General features: G+C 36.4%; 1 protein-coding gene across 1 annotated transcript in view; it reads left to right on the forward strand.

The window, feature by feature from the left end:
- The window catches only part of LOC103999775 (probable inactive DNA (cytosine-5)-methyltransferase DRM3), a 68,507-nt gene extending 45,859 nt beyond the window's left edge, over nucleotides 1–22,648 (forward strand). Inside the window, exons 6-9 of the mRNA XM_009421619.3 lie at nucleotides 2,129–2,241; nucleotides 8,647–8,749; nucleotides 20,372–20,442; nucleotides 21,034–22,648. Of these exons, the coding sequence (XP_009419894.2) occupies nucleotides 2,129–2,241; nucleotides 8,647–8,749; nucleotides 20,372–20,442; nucleotides 21,034–22,359 (1,613 nt within the window). The 3' untranslated portion in view covers nucleotides 22,360–22,648. The remainder of the gene's footprint in view (nucleotides 1–2,128; nucleotides 2,242–8,646; nucleotides 8,750–20,371; nucleotides 20,443–21,033) is intronic.
- Nucleotides 22,649–23,814: the final 1,166 nt, after the last annotated feature.

Raw genomic sequence — 23,814 nt, forward strand, 5'->3', positions numbered from 1 at the left:
ACTTCGATCAATCACTGATTTCCTGAAACTGGAGTTTAAGATTTTGAAAGCACAATAACATCCTCAATATCAACTCTTTGAGGCTGTCCTCTTGTACTTGAGCTATTGTAGATGAATAGTTAGACACCTTTGCTGATACAAAATTAATCGAAGTTTAGTGCCTCCTACTGATCGCCTTCTTTCTTTAAAGACACTTGCAAAAGAGAATCAAGGAGAAAGTGATAAGAGAAGAGGTATTGAGAGGAACAACACAGAGTATTGAGAGGGATCAAAGTTTGTGATGCCACTGGGATTTACAAAACTTTTATTTCTAGCATCTTACCCTTTCTCTATCTTCTATCTAAGCAATATGGGACTATTATAGATCTTTTATGTTTGTAGATAAAGTTTTATCTTGAATCTCTTTGAAAGTCCCACTCAAAGAGGACATTGTAGCTCTTAAAAGACAAGTGGAACTATGTACAGAAATACTCGACACCCATATTAGGTCTTTAAAGCCTTAATTAGACTCAGAATAAGGCTCTAAGGAGTTGTCAAAATTGCCTCTTGAAAGCATAACCAAATGATAGGTAAATTCCTAGCCCAAGTAGGTCCAGGACTTTCTTTAGTTACACAGGCTAGCCTAAAGACTCGGTCAGTTCTTGATTTGGGTATTGACTTGGAGGTATATTTAGATCGAGGAAGGGATCTTGTAATCATCTATGTTTTTGTCAATTTGCCATATCATATTAGTGACCCCTACTAATACCAAAATGAATGTTGTGGTATCTTAGTCCGTGGTTGTAGCTGGAGGTCAACATTATAGTTTTATAGAACTCATGATTTATTTTTGCTAGAATCTTGTGAGGATTTAAGCTAGATTTACGTACATGTAGCTTAGTCTATTTAAATCTAGTCAAATTTATGTGGATCTAGTCTAGAACTATGCGAATTTTGGATGAGTCCATACAAATCTAGGCTAGATCAGTATCTGGTTAAAATTTGTGGAGCCAACCAAGATCGCCACATAAATCTTGGTCGAATCCTTGAGTATCTAGTTTAGATCTGTGTGGATCAGGCTATGATCAACATAAACTTAGGCTGGATTTGCACTGATTCATCTGATTTAGATTCAAGAAGATCTACACTAATATGTAGACAGATTAAAAGTTATAATGAATCAAGCCTTACACATGGTACTCAAAAACAACAAACACAAAATTTAGAAAAATGACTTCAGATTTACTTGATCTGAAGAAGAATGTCATACTTTTTGTGAGATCCAAACTTGAATAGGATGTATTACCAAGACACAATGCTTCCCGAGGATAGTAATGGCTGTTTGAGAGAGAACGTGAGTAGTTTGAACTGAAAAAGATTGGAAAGAGGTTCTTTTGTGATGATAACAAGTTGGAGGGTTGATGGTTTGCTGGCCACCTTGTGAGTTAGCCTTATCTGTTGAAAACCAGGTGGTAAGACAGATTTTCTTGGCTTACTGGGGTACAAATTAGGACTGCTTGGTAATGGTTGGTCTGCTTACTGGTTCGAGGTCACATCAGTAAATATTGGTTTGTACAAACTGGTACACCCAAAATTTTAATCCTGCTTTAAACTGAGTTATCATTATTTTTGTTGTATTTATTATCTTTTCCATGCTTATGATCGAGGAATGCAATCTCTGGTATCGGACTGTAATGGTCAAGGCCCTGAGCCGGATACTATATATACCGTGTGGCTTTGCTGGTATGTACCTAGTTTTGGAAAAAAAAACTTAAGAAAAGACTGCGAAATAAAAAAGTTACTGCCTGGTACATATTCTACATCGGCAGACCACCCAGGTTGCCCTCTTCTGCATTAGCGGCATCCCTTTGCTGCTATTTTATCAATTCATAAAATCTATATCAGAGTTAGTTCTTTTTGTCAAATTGTAGAATACTATGCTAGCTTGTCAGATTACTATAAATCTTTTAAAAGTATATATTCTTTTTGTTCAGCGGTAGTAAAATTTTTGTTTTACTAAGTAAAAGCAGCAATGATTCCCTGTCGTGTGTTAATATTAGAATCTCTCCTACACTAGTAAAAGTCTGAGTCATTTCTTCATGAAAGATGGTAAACATATCTTTTCTTTATTGGCTTAATATATATACAGGTGAAAGTGCTCCATTATCAGAACTTGCAGATTTCATAGTAACCGCTCAAACCGCAGGTTCCTCAGGAGTAAATAGTATGAAAGGATCAGAAAGTAACCTTGGAAAAGATGAGGTTTTTCTAACCTTCTTTTCTCATTATTGGAATGCTTGCGACTAATTGTACTTTTGCCATTCTAGCTTTCCTATCGTGAAATATACAATAGGAATTGATTAATGCCATTTGTGATATTCCTGTTTCAGATTTACCTCCTCTTATATGTGCATATTGGTTCATTCTAATCTTATGCAGTTTAACATGACAGTCCACTTGTGCAACAAATTTATCCTATTTCTAGATTTAGGCGGTCCATATCAGAAGCAGGTGAATGAACAATGGAACTGTTGACACTTATGTATATAATGTTAGCAACCACCAAATTCAAGCTTGAAAATGCAGGTAAGTTGTTAGTAACTATCTAGGTTAGCAAAATATAATCTTAATCACCATTGTGAAGATCGAAATAGCCAACTAAAAGTCAAGGGGAAATATAGAAATAATAGAATAGGGAGAAACAAGGATATAGGACAAGGCTCATATCCTTCTGAGGCACCACTTGTGTCCCACTTCAAAGAGATGGCTTTATTGATGGGAGACAAAATTTTCTCATTTTTTATAGGTAAATTAAAAGGATTTTGATAGTGCTAATGTCAATCGAGATACAGATTTCAATTTGCATCACAATATAGTTAGTTTGGAGGTACCATTAAGTAATTTTCATGAGAGGGAAGTAGGCATTAAAATTGTAACAAATTGGGGATTAAAGCAGCATCAATATATCCTGTTAAGAGATATATGACAATATAGAATAGCTCGGAGTGTCCCATTCAGCAATTACTATGTGTGAGAGATGATATAATCTTGACGATACTCAACCAGAGTCTCGAACAAGCTCCAAAGCTCACCCTACCTGGCCAAACTCAAGGCAAGTCATCACTAAAGCTTCAAAACCCAATTCGGCCAGCCCAAGTTAACTCCTACTCGGTGCCACATCAGCCCAAATCTCAATCCGAGTGGGACTCGGATTAGGGCAGCATGCGACCAATTGATAAGGTACAATTAAGGGATTTAGCCCTAGCAAGTCTTAAAGGCATTCGGACTCTCTTAAGTCCCAAAAGGAGTAGGACTCTTGGGTGGCCCTCTACCTATAAAACCAAGGGGAAGCAGCACTGCTGAACAATCCCAAAAAACACAGCAGCCATTCGGCCCTAGTTAGCAGCTTTTGGCTGAGATAGAGGAGAGAAGGAGTGAGGAGTACGACAGCCATCAAAGTTCCGGTCGATCTCCAAAGGCAGCAGCCCTTCTTCCTTATATCCAGCCTCCAACTGGCCTAGGGTTGAGACTCTAGTCGAGAGCAACTGAAGAAGAGAAGAGGAAGAAGCCTTTGGCAGTTTGCAACCAAAGGAGTTTGCAGTAGCAACTCCATCAACTTGCAGCCTAAGAAGCACCGACACGGCACGACATGGGCACAGTGACACACTATTTTTCAAAAAATTAGGACACATGTATTTTTAATATATATATATATATATATATATATATATGTATACATATGTACATATATATATACATATATACATATATATATATACATATATACATACATATATACATATATACATATATACATACATATATATATATATACATATATACATATATATATATATATATATATATATATATATATATAATATTTGATTAACATGAGGGTTATGGTATTTATACTTAAATTTTATAAACTCCCAAGTTTAAATTAAAATCATCTAAATGATTTTATAGTATTTATACAAGTTTAAAGAATTAAAATCATCTAAATGCAAGCATTCAAAATAAAGTTACTAGACACATTTTTTACGTCATTGTCACCTTTGTCCTGTGATTCATCCACAACATCAATAAACATAATTTTTCCATCTTTGGTTAATTCGAGGATAAATTATAACTTCAAGTACTTTAGCATCTTCAAATGAATCTAATTTATCTCTTGCAATATCCCACATCTTAGTCTCACCCTCAAAGTATTCTAGAGTTGTCCTATAAAGAATATGGAAATTACTATGAATGAATATCAAATCTTCTGGATGTTGAGTCATTTTGTTCTTTTTAAGTGAGCACACTTTTTGTTAATAACCATAGATTAAAGTACATCTTTGATAAGTTTAAACATTCTAAGCATAACAATAGTTGAAGCAAAATGTGTTAGCTACATAGAGGAACTTTAATGACACAAACTCATTAAATATGATAACTCTCATCGAATGATTCATAATGAAACTTTTGATCATCACAACATCACGTGCAATATCAGGTATCCAAATGCGTGCATCATATGTTTAACTTATTTTGTTTAATATTCTTTGTTCCACAAATATCTTTTAGCACTATATTAAGAGTATGAATCATATATGGGGGCCATATGCCATGTCCAACAAAATAAAAAATAAAAAATAAAAAAAACATAGTTGGACACATGTCCAGCCTTGTCAATGACGTATTCGTCTTTGACATATGTCCAGCCTATGCATAAGAAGCATCCGTCAGGTTTTGAGGTCTTGCTTTTTGAGCTTGGCCCTTTGTAGGAGCTCTTTTTCCTTTGTTCGTCCCGGACTCCTTCCCTTGAGAATATTTCGATGGGTGATTTGCTAAAGATTGTTTCTTTTTCCTCGAGTCCTCTAAGGAAACAAAGTTAGTGAGCCTTTCCGCGGTCGCAATTGCCTCGATCATATCGGTGCCATTCCTTCGATGTAGTTCCTATTATGCCCATGGCTTCAGGCCGTCGAGGAAGCTGAACAACTTATCCTTTTTGGATATGTCCTATATGTCCAGCATCAGTGCGGAAATTTGCTTCACGTAGTCTCGAATGAAAGTACTTTGGCGAAGTTGTCTTAGCTTCCTCCTCGCAATGAACTCTGTGTACTTTGGCGAAGTTGTCTTAGCTTACTTTGGCGAAGTTAACTGAGTTTTCAATTCCTGCTTTAAGTCCTCCTATGTGTCCACTCAACACCGACCATGTTGGATCTCCTCCCAATGGGTTCACCACCAAAGTTTTGCATCCCTATTCAGATACATAGTTGTTATCGAAACTTTGGTATCTTCAGAATTGAGCCTTGTAGCTCGGAAGAATTGTTCTATGTCAAACAAGAAATTCTCGAGCTCTTTAGCATCCCTGGCACCCCATTCAAGTTTTATGGTGGCGCAATGCGGGTGTTGCTTACTCCCGCATTAAGAGCCCTTGTGAGCAATGTCACCCTAAACATGAGTTCCGCCATGACTTCGTGCAGATGTTGCACGGAGTCTTTGGTATCTTCCGTCAGTCGATCGACCAGGGACTCAACCTTATCGATTTGAGATTTAGCTTCTTCTTGCGAGCTTTGTACCCAAGAAGCCTTCATTGGCCTTGGTAGAGTTCCTCTGAACTCGCTTCAAGAACATCCAGACGGGTTTCTGCTATTGTGAGTCTCTCCTTGTTGCTTCTGTTCTTGGTTGGCGCTCCAGATTGCGCCTCCTCCACTCCTGGAGAATAGCCAACTTCTTGCTTGTCTTGTTCGTTGTTGCGCTCCTTCTGAGCTACTCCAACAGCATGAGAGTGAGTTTGCACTTACAACCCACTTGCGCCTACTTGGGGCAATGGTCTGGCTTGCCCCATCTTGCTCGATTCGCCATGATGTTTCGCCATGGCGAGATTACGAAACTTCTTCGTTGTTTGCTTGAATTGCTTGCTCACTCTGATACTACAATGTCACGGACTTTTCTTAAATTGCTTAAGTCGTGAGGCACCCTTGCGGCAAAGTCATGGGCTTAGTTGGAGTTGCCTAAGTCGTGAAGCACCTTTATGCCAACTTCTCGGACTTAGTTGGGATTGCTTAACTCATGAAGTGCCCTTGCGATATGCATCCGCAAAGGGTTAGCCAATCAACCTTGCTCAGGTCTCGGAGGGCCTGTAAAAAGAGCAAGTTGATTAGTTCGAAAACGAGCGGCGGACAAGTCTTGGCGTCTCACGGAGTGGGCAGCTTTTCAAATAATTCAATAAACACTTTGAATGCAAGAGAGAAAAGAGAAAAACGAGAAAACAAGGACTTTAGAAGGCAAAACGAATAGTCGTAAGTCCACAAACGACTGCCCACTGGGTGTTGGGCATGATGGCAAATTCCCGTCAAGTTAACATGCGAACTTGTGTATACCAATTAATGCCCAATACTATCCCGAAGCCCCATCCACCCCTATGCCACCCGGGGGGTTTCAGGGGTCTGAGATGGTTGACATTTTGCGCGCGGCTGCGATCGGCAGAAAACAGAACGTGGCACGCGAAAACGGAGTCATTTTGGGGCAGTTTTGCCTAGCATGGTGAGCTGTCGCACTGCAGTGCTATGAACTATTCTTGCTTACATTTTTCAAGCAAAAACATACAAAACCAAGGCAAAATATATTGCCAAGCATCTATACAAGCATGCAAAAGTGACGAATAGTTCATTTAGCGAAGATGTTGCGGGTGTGCGACGAGCGTTCGTGACAAGCCGACCCTAGGTAGTAACCATTAGCTGAGTTAGAGAAAAGGAGAGAGGAGTTCAGCAGCCGTCGAAGTTCAAACTGATCTCCAAAGGCAGCTGCCCTTATTCCTTTTATCCAGCTTTCAACCAGCCTAGAGTTGAGACTAGTCTAGAGCAATAGAAAAAGAAGAGAAGAAGAGAAAAAGGCCTTCGGCAGCTTGCAACCAAAGGAGTTTGCAGCAGCAACTCCATCAACGGGTGACAAGTTGACTTCTTGTACAGAGCAACAAGCCATATCGTCTTCTTCTTTGTCAACTCCAGTAGTTGCTATGGGAATCCCAGGAATCCCTGAAGCCCTGTTGCTCTTTGTCTAAACATCAGGAGGAGGTTCCAACAGTACGGGAGGAGGAGACTGAAACCAACGTCTTGCCGAGAGCACCAAGGTGCTGTCCAAAGATAACCTGCATTTTAACATATTTTCGTTCAAATCTTTTATTGCTCTTGTTTCCGTTGCTTAGCTCCTTGTAGTTGGCACTTTAATTTATGAGCAATATAGGTTGTTTTCCTTTCGGTTTTATGTTTGTGTCTAGCGATATTTTTCTCCTCTGCCAAAACTTTTCATTCGAGAGGTGATATCGGATCGACAAACCATTGTACTCGAAACCCATATGAATAAAGAGAGAACCAGATAGTGAAATGTTAACAAATTGAGATCAACATTGATTAAACTAGTATCAACATGTTAAGAGAGTTGTGGCAGTTAACGATATTTTTCTCCTCTGCCAAAACTTTCCATCCGAGAGGTGATATTGGATCAACAAATCGTCGTACTTGAACCCCATACAAATAAAGAGAGAACTAGGAAGTGAAATTTTAACAAAATTGAGATCAACAGTGACTAAAGTAGCATCAATATGTTAAGAGAGTTGTGGTAGTACAAGTCATTTTTATTGAGGATGACATATGGGAGATTCAAAGAACTGGAATGAGGAAAACCAGGAAGCGGAGAGTAATATAAGGAGAAAAATCATTATAGGTGAGAGGCTAATATTAGAGAATCAGCATTATAATCTCTCTCTCTGGCTTAAACTAGAGGATGTTCTTATTGCACATACGATAACATGCTGTAATTGATTTGACTATTAGAATCAGCTGCATGAATCATTTTCTGATGTGGAGATAGGTCGAGGGAAACATCATTAGTTAACACAGGGATCAAATTTCTTTTAGGGCATAGTTTAGTGAAACTCTTGCATGTTTCTCTGCTACTTTTCGTGTTACTTGGAAGGTAACACCTTTCTTTAGATATTTGGTGTTGAGTCAATGATAATTCTTTTCAAACTTCATTTGCCATGCTTTAACTGGTAAAGCCATCATCAGATATGAGAGAGCTTCGGGTGTTATCTTATTGTGACCTTCCAATTTGAGCAACTGGTCCTTCTGGACACTATAGTCATGTCCTGTGTTTCATGTTTTTTTCTCTATGTGACAGCTGCTACTATAGTTTTTGTGGCGAAAAAGGAAAAATTTGGTATTTGAGGAATGTAATACAAGAATATGGACCGGTTCCAGTTTTTATATTGGCTAAAACAATGACATTATTTCATAAGTAGAACAGAATCTTTTTTTCTGTCTTGTTGTTTATGGTCTCTTTTTGTTAAAAATTTTCGGAGTTCTATGGTACAGTGTTATCTATGATAGTAGTGCATACAGGATGTCAATTGCTTACAAACATAATATGGATATCCAAAAGATTATTTCCGAATCTTTTGTGCATTTAGTAATAATTCCTCATGAGTTCAATCATTTGTTCTTTGACTTCCAACATTTCTGGAGGCTTGACAGAATAAAAGAGAATTTATAAATCTTTTGTGCATTTATTAATAATTCCTCATGAATTCAATCTCTTTCTTTCTTTGAGTTTTAATTTTTTTGGAGGCTTAAAAGAATTTCTGGATTATTTTAAAAATCTTGAATTAACAATTTGTAGGAACAAAATGCTGAAGGTTTATTTGGGATGATGGACAAGACAAATTATCTGTTTCAAATGGGTTTCACTGAAGAAGAAGTATCAACTGCTATTGATAATTTTGGTAAGTTGAAATTTTAAATGTACTGGTAAGGGTTCATCTTTTTCTTATAAACCAGCTGTTATTGTGAACCTGATTATACTAAATTTCTAATTTTTTTGTGGAAATGCAAGGACATGTCATGATGATTTTTTTTCATATAAAGCTGATATTTATTGTCATTGGATTCAGTCAAAATAATGCATGGCATTGGTCAACCTTTTTGGGTTTTGTCACCCCATTATACAGAATTAGCTGATACAATCTGCATGAGGGCTGGGATTGGACTGATAAAAATTGGGTAATTCAAGTTGGTCAATTTATGTATAAACTCCAGAAACATACCTTACAGATTCTTTTTCCTACTTTTATTTGTTTACCTCTGTTGTTGCTATTTCATAATGGTTTCTCAGCTTTCTCTAATTACACATGTTTGAGTGTTGGTGGTATTGCTTAGGATGCTGAATTGGTGGTACACGGGAGTTTCAAATGCATGTTTTTGATGCACTTGCTCAAACTTATGTGTTACTCAGAAAAAAAACTTTTAATTAACCTTGCCACACCTTATATAATGTTAAAAGAAGTGCTAAAGAGAATGAAGTGGTCTGTTGTAATTTGAAAAACAATATCAAGGTGTCGAAATTTGTAACATTTGGTACTCAAAGAGGTTATGATGCTTAACCAGCAGGTTCTGTACCTGTTTTCATTAAGGATGATAATTTTGTTGCAGATTTTGGTCACAGCAAATAGAACAAGTAAATAGTATCATCTGGTATAGAAACAGATGGGTCATTAGCCATAAAAAAGGGGTAAGATAAGTCAGGAAGAGCATTGCGGGTGATGTGAAACAATAGAAAGAGAAAATAAGAGGGCAAGAAAAGAAGTGATATATAAGAGAAAATAAAAGAGAATACTCTTTTTTAAAGAAAGGAGATAACTAATAGCTAGTAGCTCAAAGATATAAAAAATTGTTATGGTTTCAAAAACTGGACTACCTCAGAAATCTTTCTCCCCTCCCCTTTTGTGGATGTACATTAAATCTTTCAACCACCTAATTAATAAGTCATAATTTACAAAAATTCAAGCACAAATTACAATACATAATGAATACATGGTACTTTGTACTTGGCCGCTTAGAGTTTGAAGAGAAATACAAGATACGAACTATCTTCTTGGAATTTGATAAGTTTGAGACTTGGAAGTTTGTTATCATGGAGTTTGGGAGCATTGAATGCTCACCATAGACTGCACCATCCTTCGCAACTGAGAAAGAACTCGTCCACCGGTGACATCATTGTTGCCATAACAAATTGATAAGTCTTGGGTATTGAATGTGGAGTGTGTTTAATCTCATAAGCATTATCATTGATCCTCTTGAGAGCTCGACAGATACTAATTTTCTTCTCCTTGAGTTTATTATAAGTTCTTGCTAAAATTTTTTTTTTTTAGTTTTTTCAAAAAGACCCAAATAAGATCTTCTTCAAAGGTCTTCGTAGGTTGATGCTTGTTAGCCTTTTTTTGTAAACTTTGTAACATAATCTTCATGATGACTCTCTATGCATAACTTTCATGAATCTTCATGGTTAGAGTATCTCTTATTGCATCAAATCCTTTTAATTGAGCAAGCATAATATTAAGAGGTGATCGTTGTCAATTGAGTGCATATGCTACTTGACTATGTGACAAAAGTATACAATTGTAAAAATACTATCCATCTTGCATGTCACCTATTGAGATTTGCTTGAGAATTTGTGTTTAAGAGCTTTATGATCAAAATTTAGGATGAATTCTCTTTGAATTAAATAAGGTTTTCAATACCGTAATAATTGAACAATAGCATAGGATTTTAATATAATAAGTTTGATAGTTCTTTCTTGTATTGTATAGTTTTTCACTAAAGAATGCAATTGAATATCTTTGGCTAAGTACTCCACCAATACCTACGTGAGAGGCATCACAAACAATATCAAATACAACAATAACAAAGTTGTAAGTCCCAACTATGTAGGGTTGGCTATATAGATCTGTTGTCACAATCAACATCAAATATTTTAGAAAATTCCAGTAATGTAATAATGGGAGCAGTGGATAATTTTACCTTTTAATAGTTCAAAACTGTTGTTTATCTCAGGATTATACAATAAGAGGGGTTATAATAGTGCTGAAATTATGAATAAATCGATAATAAAAGGATGTCAACCTGTGAACTTTGAATATCTTGTAAGGAAGTTGGTATTGGCAAGTCTGGATAGCATTAGTCTTCTCTCGAAATCCACTTGGATGCCTACAAGGATTTAGATTAACTATAGAAAAACTAGGTTAGACTTTAGAGAACATGATGGAGCATTTCTTAAGATTTACATATAACTTTTTTGTCTTCGATGTTGATAGGATAGCTCTCAAATGTTTGATATGATTATATTTGTTGCGACTATAAATAAGAATATCATAGACAACAACAAACTTCCTAATATAAGGATGAAGAATATGATTCATTACTCTCATGAGGGTACTTGGAGCAATTGAAAGTCCAAATGATATAATTAGCTATTCATATAAACCTTCTCAAGTCTTAAAAGTAGTTTTTCATTCATCTACTAGTTTAATATGGATTCAGTGACGGTCACTTTGAAGATCAATTTTAGAGAAAATTTGAGCACTAGCAAGCATATCAAACATATCCACCACATGTGGAATAGGAAATATGTGCTTGATCGTGATCCGACAAGTCAATCTTGATATTATCATTTGCATGAAGAAATCTCTCCATGAATGAGCCTCCAATAGCTTCTCTAGATACAAAGGGATTTATGTTATCAAATCCAACACTTGCATAACCATGGCTAGAGCCTCTAGAGGCATGAATTTCTTGATGCTCGAGGTGCATGATAAGCTCTTCAACTTGTCTTTGTAGTGCTTCAGAAGTTGCTTCGAAAAATAAAATACGTCACAAATCTTCCTCTCCTCCCCTTTTATAGATGACTTGTACATTAATTCCCTCAACCACCTAATTAATAAGTCATAATATACTAAAATCCAAGCACAAATTAAAATACATAATGAATTCACAGTGCTTTGTACTTCGTGGCTTAGAGTTTAAAGAAACAACACAAGATACAAACCATCTTCTTGGAAGTTGATAGGTTTGAGGCTTGGGAGTTTATCTTGGAGTTTAGAAGCATTCAATGCTCACCATGCACTTGTATCAGTAGGAGGGAGGGAGAGGGCTTACTGACCTAGTTAAATGCAAGGACTTAAGTTTGCCTGAACCGGTATGAAATGTGCGGCACGTATTGGTCCGAGCGATTGGCACGTATTGGTCCACCCTGGCCTAGTCCATCATATGAAGGGGAAAGTGGGAAACTCTAAATCCCACTTCCACATCGCCTCCGCTCCTCATGTAGTCGTGATTGGTGCTGCGGCTTCTCATTGCGACTTCTTGCCTCTGTTTTCTCACTGCGATCGACGTCGCCACTTCTCATGCAAGCTGCTACCGGCGACCTCCGCTTGCCGTGATGTTGCTGTACACTGCCACACACGATCTTTGCCTTAGTCACTTCTCAAGTATGTATCTTCCCCTCCTCCCCTCCTCTTCCACATTCCTTCTCTGCCATTTCTTCTTTCCTCTTTCTTCCTCCTTCCTCCACCATCCCTTTCCTTTTCTTCCTCTTCGAAACACGTACCTATTGGTGTACCATGTGTCGGCATACCGGTATGTACTGGTCTGATAGATCTTAGAGATGGGTCCAGTACCCAAAACAGTGAATGCTGGTTAAATGAAATTTGTGACCTCTTGTTCAAAGTATTCAGGTGACTAGAGTGGCTGAATACCCTCTGTTTAATACATTGGTCGAGGAAATCAAACTCTGGTCCTGCATCCAATTCTAATGATAACTCTAGTTGGAGGACATCAAAGCTTAGACATATCTTTTTAGAGGAGATTGTTGTCTCTTTTCGTTAAAATGTTGCTGCTAAAATACCAGAAAACAAGAATTTTAAGACCTAGGCTCAATAGGATTCAATTAAGTCGATTCTAAGTCCCAACGTAAACACAACAGGATCCTACACTAATCCGACTTGCATCAGTTTACTTCTGCCTACAGTCACATCTCTGGGTCATCTGATTTTTGGATTGTTAATCAATTGATGTAACTCCATGATGTGGGGATGAAAAGAACATACAAATGGTTTGATGTGTAATGGATAATTCGGTTTGGGTAGAAGATAAATTTACCAAGAAAGGGTCCATAAAAATTCATGTTTTTGTGTTCTTTTTCACTTATTGGTTAATATATATGGTCTTCAATTTATCTTTATCATCAACATGATTGTCTTCCAGATAATTCTCCTTATCAGCATTTGAAAATAAATATGAAAGGAAAATGACTGTTGGTGGTATCTCTAAAATATCTGTAGCTATGCTCTTATGATTCCAACTCCATTGGATCCCAATTATGATAATTCAAATTTTCATTAGAAACAGCTCATGTCATCCAATGTTTCCCTTTTATATTCTTGTAGATAATTTCTGTTGTTGTTCTCCATACAGTTAATCTATCTAGTAACAAAGGAATCTTCCTCGATTGCATACTTGTTCATGATGCCAATAGAAGTTAGCAAAAGTATGAGCAACATATCTATTTAGTTGCTCACTGGTTTTGGATTAAAGTGTATCTGGTCCAACATTGATACCAATTGATGCGAAAAAGCACAGCAGAGGATGAAGGGGTCAGTGATCTAGATTTGGGCCTGCCATTGAAGTTTTTGCAAATACAGGGCTGACAAACTTTCGACACTAAAAAAGGTGACAGCAATGTTCGTCCAACTGGTTCTGCATCCTTTGATCAAAAGATTGAAAGACGCTGCTGATTTTATTCTCGGTGAATAGAACCATATATATATATATATATATATATATATATATATATATATATTTATATATATATATATATTCATTGTGATATATTGCATCATGATTTCCAAGGTTTGGAATCTCGTATTGGACTCTGTACCAGTTCGATACCGAATTGGTACATATTGTTGGTACTGATACTGACAACTGGTACCAACATTTTCTTGAGAGAGGGAGAGTAGGGAAGAAAGAAGGAAGAGGAAGAAGGAAAAAGAGAAGGTGATGGAGGAAGAGAAGGCATGTCAGAATGAGATGGATGACGTGCTATGCAAGGCAAGCGCATGTGAAGGAGGCATGTAAAGGAGGATTGACACTAGTGGCTCATGAAGGAGAAGAGGGTGGTGCGACATTATCATCATCATCATCATCATTATCATTATCGTTATGAAATTTGGGACATTAATCCACTAGATAAGAGAATATAGTAATCGTGATATCATTATTATTATTTATAATGCAACGGACCAGATCGATCGAAATGGAGGCAATCCACATAATGGTTTTTTGTGTTCAGATGGTAATTATCAGTTGGTACAATCGTATCAATGGCGAAATCACAAACCTAATACTGAGTTATGGGTACAAACATGGGATGGAAACTTGGCATGTCGTAGATATACTAAAATGTCAAAATCGTATAAAGTAGGACATGTCACGACATGAACATGGATATGAATAATGTGTATATTTTCTGTGTACCATATAGTTTTATGCTATATTTTCTATATAATATTTATAGTTTTATACATTGTACAATATAGATAATCTGTTACTATCATATATGAAATTTACAAACATACGTTCAAATGGTTAGCGATCATTTACAATCTACTTCAATCTATATAACATTAAGGAGTTGCAAAAGCCTAAGTAAAATGCTTATTGTCAATATTTGATATATTCTATAGCCTTGTAGAGATCATATAAGTTGCTTACATATATACAATACATCAATATATACGCTGATGGTATGAGTCCTAATATATTTTGATGTGCTCAACATGTGTTAGGAAATATGTTGTCTTCCATTCTCTCTCTCTCTCTCTCTCTCTCTCTCTCTCTCTCTCTCTCTCTCTCTCTCTTTGTTTTCATATGTTGGTTGGCATGACATTGAACGAACTATTTTAACGGCCATAGAGAACATTAGGACCACGTGATGGGGAAGTGGGAATTTTTCGAATTTGTGTTACTAACTTAATCTTTTCTTTTTGGTTTCTTGGATACATCATGTCTTGTGAAGAGCGTCTATGATCCATGCAAGCTTGTAGTCTCAATTCTAAGTTGACTATCGTTGATTAAAATTTCCAAGCCATTGAAGGCAAGGATTTTAATTTTGAATAATACTGCCCGTATCGGGTGGTACGTATCGGTCCGTCAGTAGACCAGTACGCGGACCGCCCGCTACTTAGCGGTAGCGTTGATTGGTGCTGTTTCCGCTCCGTTATCACCCTAAATCGACCGTCACCGCCAGCCAAGGTTCGCAATATCGTACCGTACCGGTATTTCGACCTGGGCTCGGTACCGGTATGGTATACCGAGCAGAACACCCATGTGTGTCGAGTACTGTAGCACTGCTTTTGTGGACTTCCCAACTGTTGTCTATTCTTTGCAAAATGTTAAATAGAGGTCATATATAATCATTGTGAGGCATCCTTCATTACCTTTTCCTTCTCAATATAGATTTTTCAACTGTTGTCAAATCTTTGTAATGTTAGTTATAAGCATCATGAGGCATTATAAAAAGTGGGAATAAGTTGTATGTACAATGCAAAAGTTATTGCTATCGATTTCACTTTCTTTAGTAATAAAGTGAATTCTTTTATCCATTTGCAATTGTCAGCTATCGATAGCCATAATTATGCATGACACAAAGTGGGAATGAGTTGTATATACAATGCAAAAGTTGTTTCCATCAATTTCACGTTTAGTATCAAAGTGGATAGATCTTTTATCCATTTGCAATGATGAGCTATTGGTATTGCTTGGTGGTTAGATATGTTTAATGTTACTCTAACCTAATAAAATCCTCATATTACTATGGTGAAGAATACTCCATGAATTGCAGTTGGTGGCACATGAAAGTTAAAGTACTACAAATTGTCAAAGGAAGCAACAGAAAACAAAATCAATAGAGTGCTTGAGGCAACTGTCATTCTGGGATTTAGGGGAGAATTAGATGCAAATAACTTTATCCTTGCATGTGAAGAGGTCTTTTTTTTAATCCAGCTCCATGATGTTGTATCACTTTTAATGTATACTTGTCCATTCGAAGTGAAGAACAAGTCTCCCAAGAACTTCCAACTAAACATCACTACTAGTCTAACATTTTATTAAGCATAAAGTGGAAAGCAAGCTTCCAAGCATCAACCATCATGTCTCACAGTCATGTTTATATAGGCTTTTCTTTGGTTAGTCTTGTAGACTAACTAGGGGTCTAACTAGTTAGAAATCTTGATTTAATAGATAAGTAATATGTTGAAAATTGCATATTAAGCCTATGCTATAGTAAGGCTAGTTATGCTATAGTATCTGTGCAGCACTACTGAAAAATTGATATATTGTTTGGAGAAGGAAAGTGTTCTCCATGTAGACTGGTGGTCTATTGGTAGGTTCTTTTTGAATTAGGAATCATGGATCTCGATCTCCTACAAATTGTTATAGGGGCTTGTATCTTCTAATTGGTTGATTCTTATTTGATGTGCTTCTTATTTCCAATTCTACCCCTTATAACCTTTCAGCTTTTCCTTGTCAATAAAAAATTGATTAGATGTTGAAAGGGCTGCTGCATCATCACCTAAGCCCTCCAAATTGAACAAACCTACTGGAAATAGGGCTGAGAATATAGATTTGTCCGATACAGTACTGTGCTGGTTAGGCCATCCTCTTGGTAACCATTGCCTGAGCTTGATCAAGCTCACATTGGTTTTGTAACAATTCTGCTCTCCTGTGATTCACCTCATCTTAATGTAAAATGACAAATTTGCCAATTCAAAGCATGTCGCATATTAGGGACTTCACCTCTTGACACTTGAAACAAGTGTCTTCTTGTCATTTCAGCTTTCCTGTTGTCTCATAGTGTCAATTAAAATTCCATATTTCTTTATTGAACCACTTTATATAGGGAACAGCATTGGCTCCCTTGACATCTTTCCAAAAGAGATTGACTTGGTACTTCTTTGTATGGAATTATTCATGCTTCCAATTTTACAAATTTATCAGCCATCCTTTACGTGGATAGACTGCAAAACAGTTGATGGTTTCTGCTACTAACCAGTTTTCTTAATGAGGCAAATGGCAGCTAATAGTGCAACGTTTAGGTAGCCCTGTGTGAAGGCATTGAACTGCATAATAATTGGCAGATGTTCTTGTTCCAATGTAGCAATTTTTAAACTTGCTACATTGGAACTAATTGTATATAATAACTAGTGTTTTGAAAAGGCCCTTGCCTAGGAGCTCGTGCAAGGCAAGGCAAGGCCAGGCTAGAGAGTCTTGAAGAGGGTCGGGGCGAGTTGTTTTAAACAGGAGCAACTCGGTGCATGCTTGTGCCAATCGAAGCTTGGGTTCGATTTGGCTAGCTTGGGTTCAATCAATTTAGTTTAGTTGGTTCAGCCAAACCAACTAAAGTCCCACTTAACATATGCAATTCTTTTACTTTTACTTTTATGTTAAAAAGAACTTGAGAACATAAAAATATTATATGTTAATTTGTTTTTACATTTACTTCTAAAAGTATATGTAAAATAAAAAAATCTAATTAAGTAATGGGTAATAGTTAAAGTGACTATGATATTTTTGAGGGAAAAAGTATTGATCATATCTTACAAGTATATTGCTATACTAAATAATTATTTTATATTTGTTGTATAGAAAGTCCCATAGTCATCCATTTGCAGTTTTGATGATAGTATTAGCTCTACTATATGACCCTGTTGCTAAGATAAGTAATAAAAAATTATTTGAAGAGAGCATACGTAGAATAGTGGATTAATTTTGGATTCCATGATATCTCTCTTCATCATGAAAGCATTATAATTACTTTAGTATGTTGAGAACTGATTCCTATTCTTCCCTGGTATCTCCTATATCTTTTTCTCTGTCTAATATGGTGAATGACAACCATTCTTCAATAATGAGAGGCAACAATGCAATGATTGCAAACAAATGGTGAATGCAATATTGTTGCTTATCCTACTTAAGTTTGTAGTAATGGTTATGGATTTATTTTTTTTTTTTTTTTCATCGAGATCTGTCCAAAACATAGTTGAACCAATCCATATCCTGGCTGGCCACAGATTGGCCATCTCTTGAGTCTGGTTCAAGCTTGAACCACTTCATAATGAATGTCTAAGTCCCATTAGAGCAACATTGTAACTATACCAAGGTTTTTTAACAAAAAAGCAAAGGCAGCTGCAGAATTATATAGATGGGAATTAAACACTTATTATTGCTTTGTTCTCCATTATCTGATAAAGCATGAATTTCAACTATCTGGGGAAGTTTCTGTTCTTGGTAACTAAACCCTAGTGGCCAATAATTCATTTAGTGTGTTTGAGCTAGAACACAAATGTTGTGGGTTTAATTTGGACTGGCATTGATGCACCAAGTTCTAAATTCCAGTGATTAAATCAATTAGATCAAGTGTGTCCCTATGGAAATTCCAATCAATCTGAAGGTTGTAGTATCTTAAGTTAAAGTTTCCATAGTTTTTCTTTGTATTTGTTTTCTTTTTTATCCCGTGTGTTGTTGAAAATTTGAATAAGTAATCGTGAAGAGGACTACCTTGTCAAAATAAGTGGAATCTTGGATCCTATAGGAACATTTTCTCATAATCTGGAATGAACATTTGGGTGGAATTTGAGGTGATTTTGCAATGGTAAATAGCAGAAGTTTTTCACTCTTAAATTGTATTAAGATTAGTGTCTTTTTGTCTTAATTTAGGAATGGAGGCTTTTTGAGAGCCAAATAACTGCAGTCAGTTTGTGCTATAGACCACTATTAATATAGCTCTTAATTACACAAATATAAATAGTAGTGCATGTGAATAGCACCAGAACTCAAGCATGTCATATCAGTTATGGTAAAGCTAGTTGTAAGACAGTATCCACATTCCTCAGCCCTTGACCTGAAATAAATCAAACCAAGGCATCATCTTAATTTTAAATCTAACTTGAGGTCAGGTTAAGTTGGAACAAGATCAGGCTATGGAGTTGTGAAATTGCAGCAACAGATTCTGTATTTGAGATGTAATAAGTTGTGAAGATGAAAAAAGACGGTCATAGAAAAGATATCTAATGTGGAAAAAGTTGATACACTTTGGTGATGACTGATGACATCTAGAGCAAAGAGTGTTATCTGGCTTGAGCAATCCTTGGAAATGGATTGTCATCTATCGAGTCCACTGCTTGATGGCTCGCATATTGAGTTATTTTGAAGCGTCACAATGATGTATTATGGAAGAGATTGAAAGGGGTGATTGAGGGTTTCAGCAGCCTGCTCAAGCGTCATTAAGGATGCCATAGCAGATGTCACCATGGCAAGGAAGCTAAAAAATGAAAGGCAACAATTTGACTGGGATGGAATATTTTTTAGTTTTGAGACAAAACTATATTGAAATTAGATTGCCAATATTTCAGCATCAATCTGGCCAGTACTAAGATCACATCGGCTTGATTGATCCCTGCTCAGACTAAGCTCAAGGAATCCCTTATTAGTGCTAGGAATTTGGGTTAGTTCTGAATTCCGAGTTCATTCATGTTTACTTGTATAAGTTGCAGCTATGGCTATAGGGTTGGAAGAGTTTTGATAAAAAATCTCCATAATGTTACAAACTTGATGTGCAACAAATGAATTGACTAATAACTTTGACATGTTTGATGAAAACACAACAGCCATTTATTTTTGCTTTATATTTATTATTTTGAAGTATCATTTAAACTTGAGATATATGTAGATTTTTCTGGTTAAATTCTTTTATCTACGTTTGAGTATCCTTTATTCACAAAGGTAGTGAACCAAATGGACTCCCATGTTCAGTTATATGACAGGCGTGTAGCACTTTTATCGGTCTTCATTTATTTTTTATTCTGATTTCTGTTCATAATATTTTTTTAATAAATAGTTATTTCGTTTTTTATAGCTAACTTCGTGTTCATTTATGAAGTTTGTTCTTTGTGTGATCTGTCCCATGTCTTGTATTATAAAGAAAACTTTGTAAGCCAACTGTATGGCTAACCATTTTTTATGGATCAAAGAGTTGAATGATTAAGAAAGAAGACAGAAAAAATTGATATAGATTTGAATATTGGGGTGGATGTGTCAGATTGCTAGAAGAGATAAATTACTTTTTTTTTCACGAATAATTAGGTTAGACCCAAAAGATGATAAATGAGAAAAAATGAGTTCATGTTGACATATTCAAAGAAGGATCTGGCAATGCTCTGGTTGGATTGAGTCAAGTTGATTAGAATTAGCGGAGGGGTGCAGAGATATCTAAGAATACTTTATTAAAACGAATTAAAGGAGATTTGATTACTCTTGATATAGTTAGTGATGTGCCTCTAAAGAGAGCGTAGTGGTGCAAAAAGATTGGGAAGCTGACACCAAATAGTTGGAGATGTTATGGCTTGTTATTTGTGGCATGTTGCTGGTGTGATTGATTGTAAGCAACTTAGGGTTAATATTTCAATAGGCCAAAATCCTTGTCCATATGTTTATAAACTTTTGCTGAATTTCAGGTCCAGAAGTTTCCATTCAGGAGCTTGCTGACTCAATTTTTGCTAGCAGGCTCTCTTGTAGAATAAAAAAAGTAGGTGCCACTCTTTTCTTTAATAGTTGTATCATTTTTGAACTTAATAGTATCTACTTTTCTTATGTTTTGAAATCATTTCTAATTTATTAAATCTTCTTGTAAATATTTATTAGAAGATCTATGTGTAACTTATCTGTTATTTTGAATGATGGCATGTAATGATGCTTGAATTAAAAAGCTTAAGCCAATGAATTGGATAATACATTAGAAGGTGCTGGATAGATTGGCTGGTAAACATTTTATCAGGTCACCGCAAATTCCTGTATCAAAACTCATCTTCACCACTTACCCTTTGTGAAAAACAAGATAATGTATCAAATATTTATAAGGTTGCTTTCAACAGGCATCATTGTAGTTGAATAGTGCTGTGTGTTACATTAGCTCGACTCGGACTTTTCTTTCTGCTTTCATCTGTCGTCTGTCCATTTGTTACTATGATAACTAGAGAATACAGATGTCTCAATTAGGGAAGATAATATATTTGATTTTAAAGAAGTCAAACTATCAAATTTATAGAACTCCGTTCCATCTCAATATGATGACCTTAAACTCAATATGATGAATATGGTTCTTCTCTCATATCTGCAGGATCAAACAGTCGATGGAAGTAACATTAAAACTGAACTAGATTACACTGACCATGCATCAGAAGAATTAAAATGCTATCATTCTGTAACTGACGCATGGGAAGCTCATGCATCAAGTTCCAACAAAGAGTTTTATGACTATGAAGAGAAGGTGCGAGTGAAAAAGGCCAAAGGCACAGTTGTGGATGGTGAATCATCTTTCAGCCATAGCGCTAAACAGCAGGCTAGATGGGAAGCAGCATGGCAGAGCAAACCTAACATTTTTAGTAAATTTGAGATGTCTGATCCAGTATTTATCAAAAAAGAAGTGCCTGAACAAATGACATCAAATCTAAATGGGAATATTCATGGGATCCTCTCCAGAGCACCTTATTTTTTCTATGGAAATGTTGTGGATGTTTCCAGAGAAACATGGAGAAGATTATCTGAATTTCTGTATGGTGCTGAGCCAGAATTTGCCAGCTGTCAGTTCTTTTCTGCTTTCATGAGAAAGGAAGGTTACCTACACAACCTTCCAAGTGGAAGAAGATTTTACATTCTCCCCAAACCGCCTGTGACCCTCGGAGAAGCGCTTCCACATACCAAAAGGTGGTGGCCATCATGGGACACCCGGAAACAGTTAGGCTGCATCAATGCTGAGACCAAAGTTGTTCGGCAGGTGTGTGAGCAGCTTGGAAAGATGATGATGGATTCACAAGGAATGCTTTCGAAAGAACAGCAAGCAAACGTTCTTCACCAGTGCAAAACACTAAATCTGATGTGGGTGGGTCAATACAAATTGAGTCCCATTGAGCCAGACCAAGTGGAAGGCATCTTAGGATATCCAAGGCATCATACTCGCATTTGGGGTCTGGAACCAGATGAAAGACTTAGGGCACTCAAGTACTCTTTTCAAACGGACACCCTAGGCTATTATCTTTCGGTATTGAAGTCTATGTTTCCTGATGGGATGCGGGTGCTCTCTATCTATAGTGGAATCGGAGGTGCAGAAGTTGCCCTTCACAGACTTGGTATCCATCTTAAATGCGTCATTTCCGTTGAACCATCTAATATCAATAGAAGGATAATCAGGAGATGGTGGCAGTACACTGGACAATCCGGAGAGCTAATCCTGGTCAGAGGAGTCGAGAAGCTGACAACTCAGATGCTTGAAAATCTTGTTCACAAGTTTGGTGGATTTGACCTCATCATTGGTGGGAACCCAGGTCCTTGTATTCCTGGAAGTTGTAACGCGAGCATCTTGATGGGGATGGGTCCAAACCCCTTCTTTGAGTTTGTTCGTGTGTTCCAAAGAGTGAGAAGCATAATGGGAAGAAGCAGCAGCTGATGACAAGTAATATCACTTGTGGTAGATTCTAAACCAAGTAGAGTTTTTAAAAGAGAAATGACTTTTGCACACTATGATGGTTAGCAGTATGAAGATGTAACTTTTGTGGCAGCAAAATCTTCCTAGATTACGCTTGTGGTGTCACTGGATACCCCATCTACTAAATGGCATCTCGATTCTCTTGATTTAAGGGTATTGACAAAGAGAAAAGTTGTTACATAAAAGAGGGATATTAATTATTATATTGCGATATTTTAATGGCTAATCTATTATGTTTTATTTGGCTTAAGATGAACTGTAGCTTCCTTATAGAGAATGGTACGTATACATACATATACATATACATATGTATATATATATATATATATATATATATATATATATATATATATATATATATATATATATAATAGGTTCAGAAGATATTCATCTAAGTTTTAGAAGATACATATTTCAGATATTCTGAATCAATCAATAGGTTTACCTTTTCTGATTTTAATGATTTAAAATGATAGACTATTTACCTAAATTCATACCTTTTAGAATTTAATTAATGAAACTCGTATTATAATTAGTGATCATGCTGTATGATCCGTTCGAATAAATTATTGGAACTTGGTGATGGTTGCATCACTCAAAAGGCAAACCGATTTATGCTTATGGAAACAAGCATCATCGAGTTAAACCTCTATTGTAGAGCGTGCGTGATGCTTGCTGACCAAGCTATTGAGACAATGATGGAACGAGCAAACCCAAACAAAGAGAAAAGAAGAGGGTGCTTGTAGAGTTATCCATAAAATCCCCTCTTGAGATTGATTATACCGAACATACCTACCTACCTACTTAAACTATGTAGGAAGGGTTATGGCCCTATCAAATTGGTAACGCACAATTGGCTTCGCAGAGTCGAAATGCCAATAACAAGTAGTCAAGTTTGTAGATGATGGATGAGTTTGACATTATTTATAGCATCCTACAAAGTAGGTTGCATATATGGCTATAATGCATGCAACTTGGTTTCACGAAAGGACGGGAGTTAATAAGAATTTTCCGAATTTGTTGTCGCAGGAAGTAATAACCGAAGCTGAAGCATAACTCAACAAGTTATTTGTGCGTCTATTGCTTCCGTTTGAAAATTTGTGATAACCATGTTGGTCATGGACAAAGAGAGCGGCTATTTTTGATCTTACGTTTTACAAGAGGAAACACTCCTTGTCATCATTATAATACAAGAGCCATAGACGATTTGTAGAGAGAGATAATCCACCCAAACCTTGTGTTTGAGTAAATGCGTTAATTTGAGTATTGAATTCAGCAAGGATTATTTGTGATTGTTTCTACTTTGAGTAAAATTGATGATGATTTTGTTTGACAGGGGTAGGTAGGTTTGTTTGTATCAGCATTGAAATTTATTTTTTAAGATGCTAGAAAGAGCAAGTTTGGATTGGTCCACCT

The sequence above is a fragment of the Musa acuminata genome, chromosome BXJ2-10 (assembly GCF_036884655.1).
Source record: "Musa acuminata AAA Group cultivar baxijiao chromosome BXJ2-10, Cavendish_Baxijiao_AAA, whole genome shotgun sequence".
Taxonomy (NCBI): Eukaryota; Viridiplantae; Streptophyta; class Magnoliopsida; order Zingiberales; family Musaceae; genus Musa; species Musa acuminata.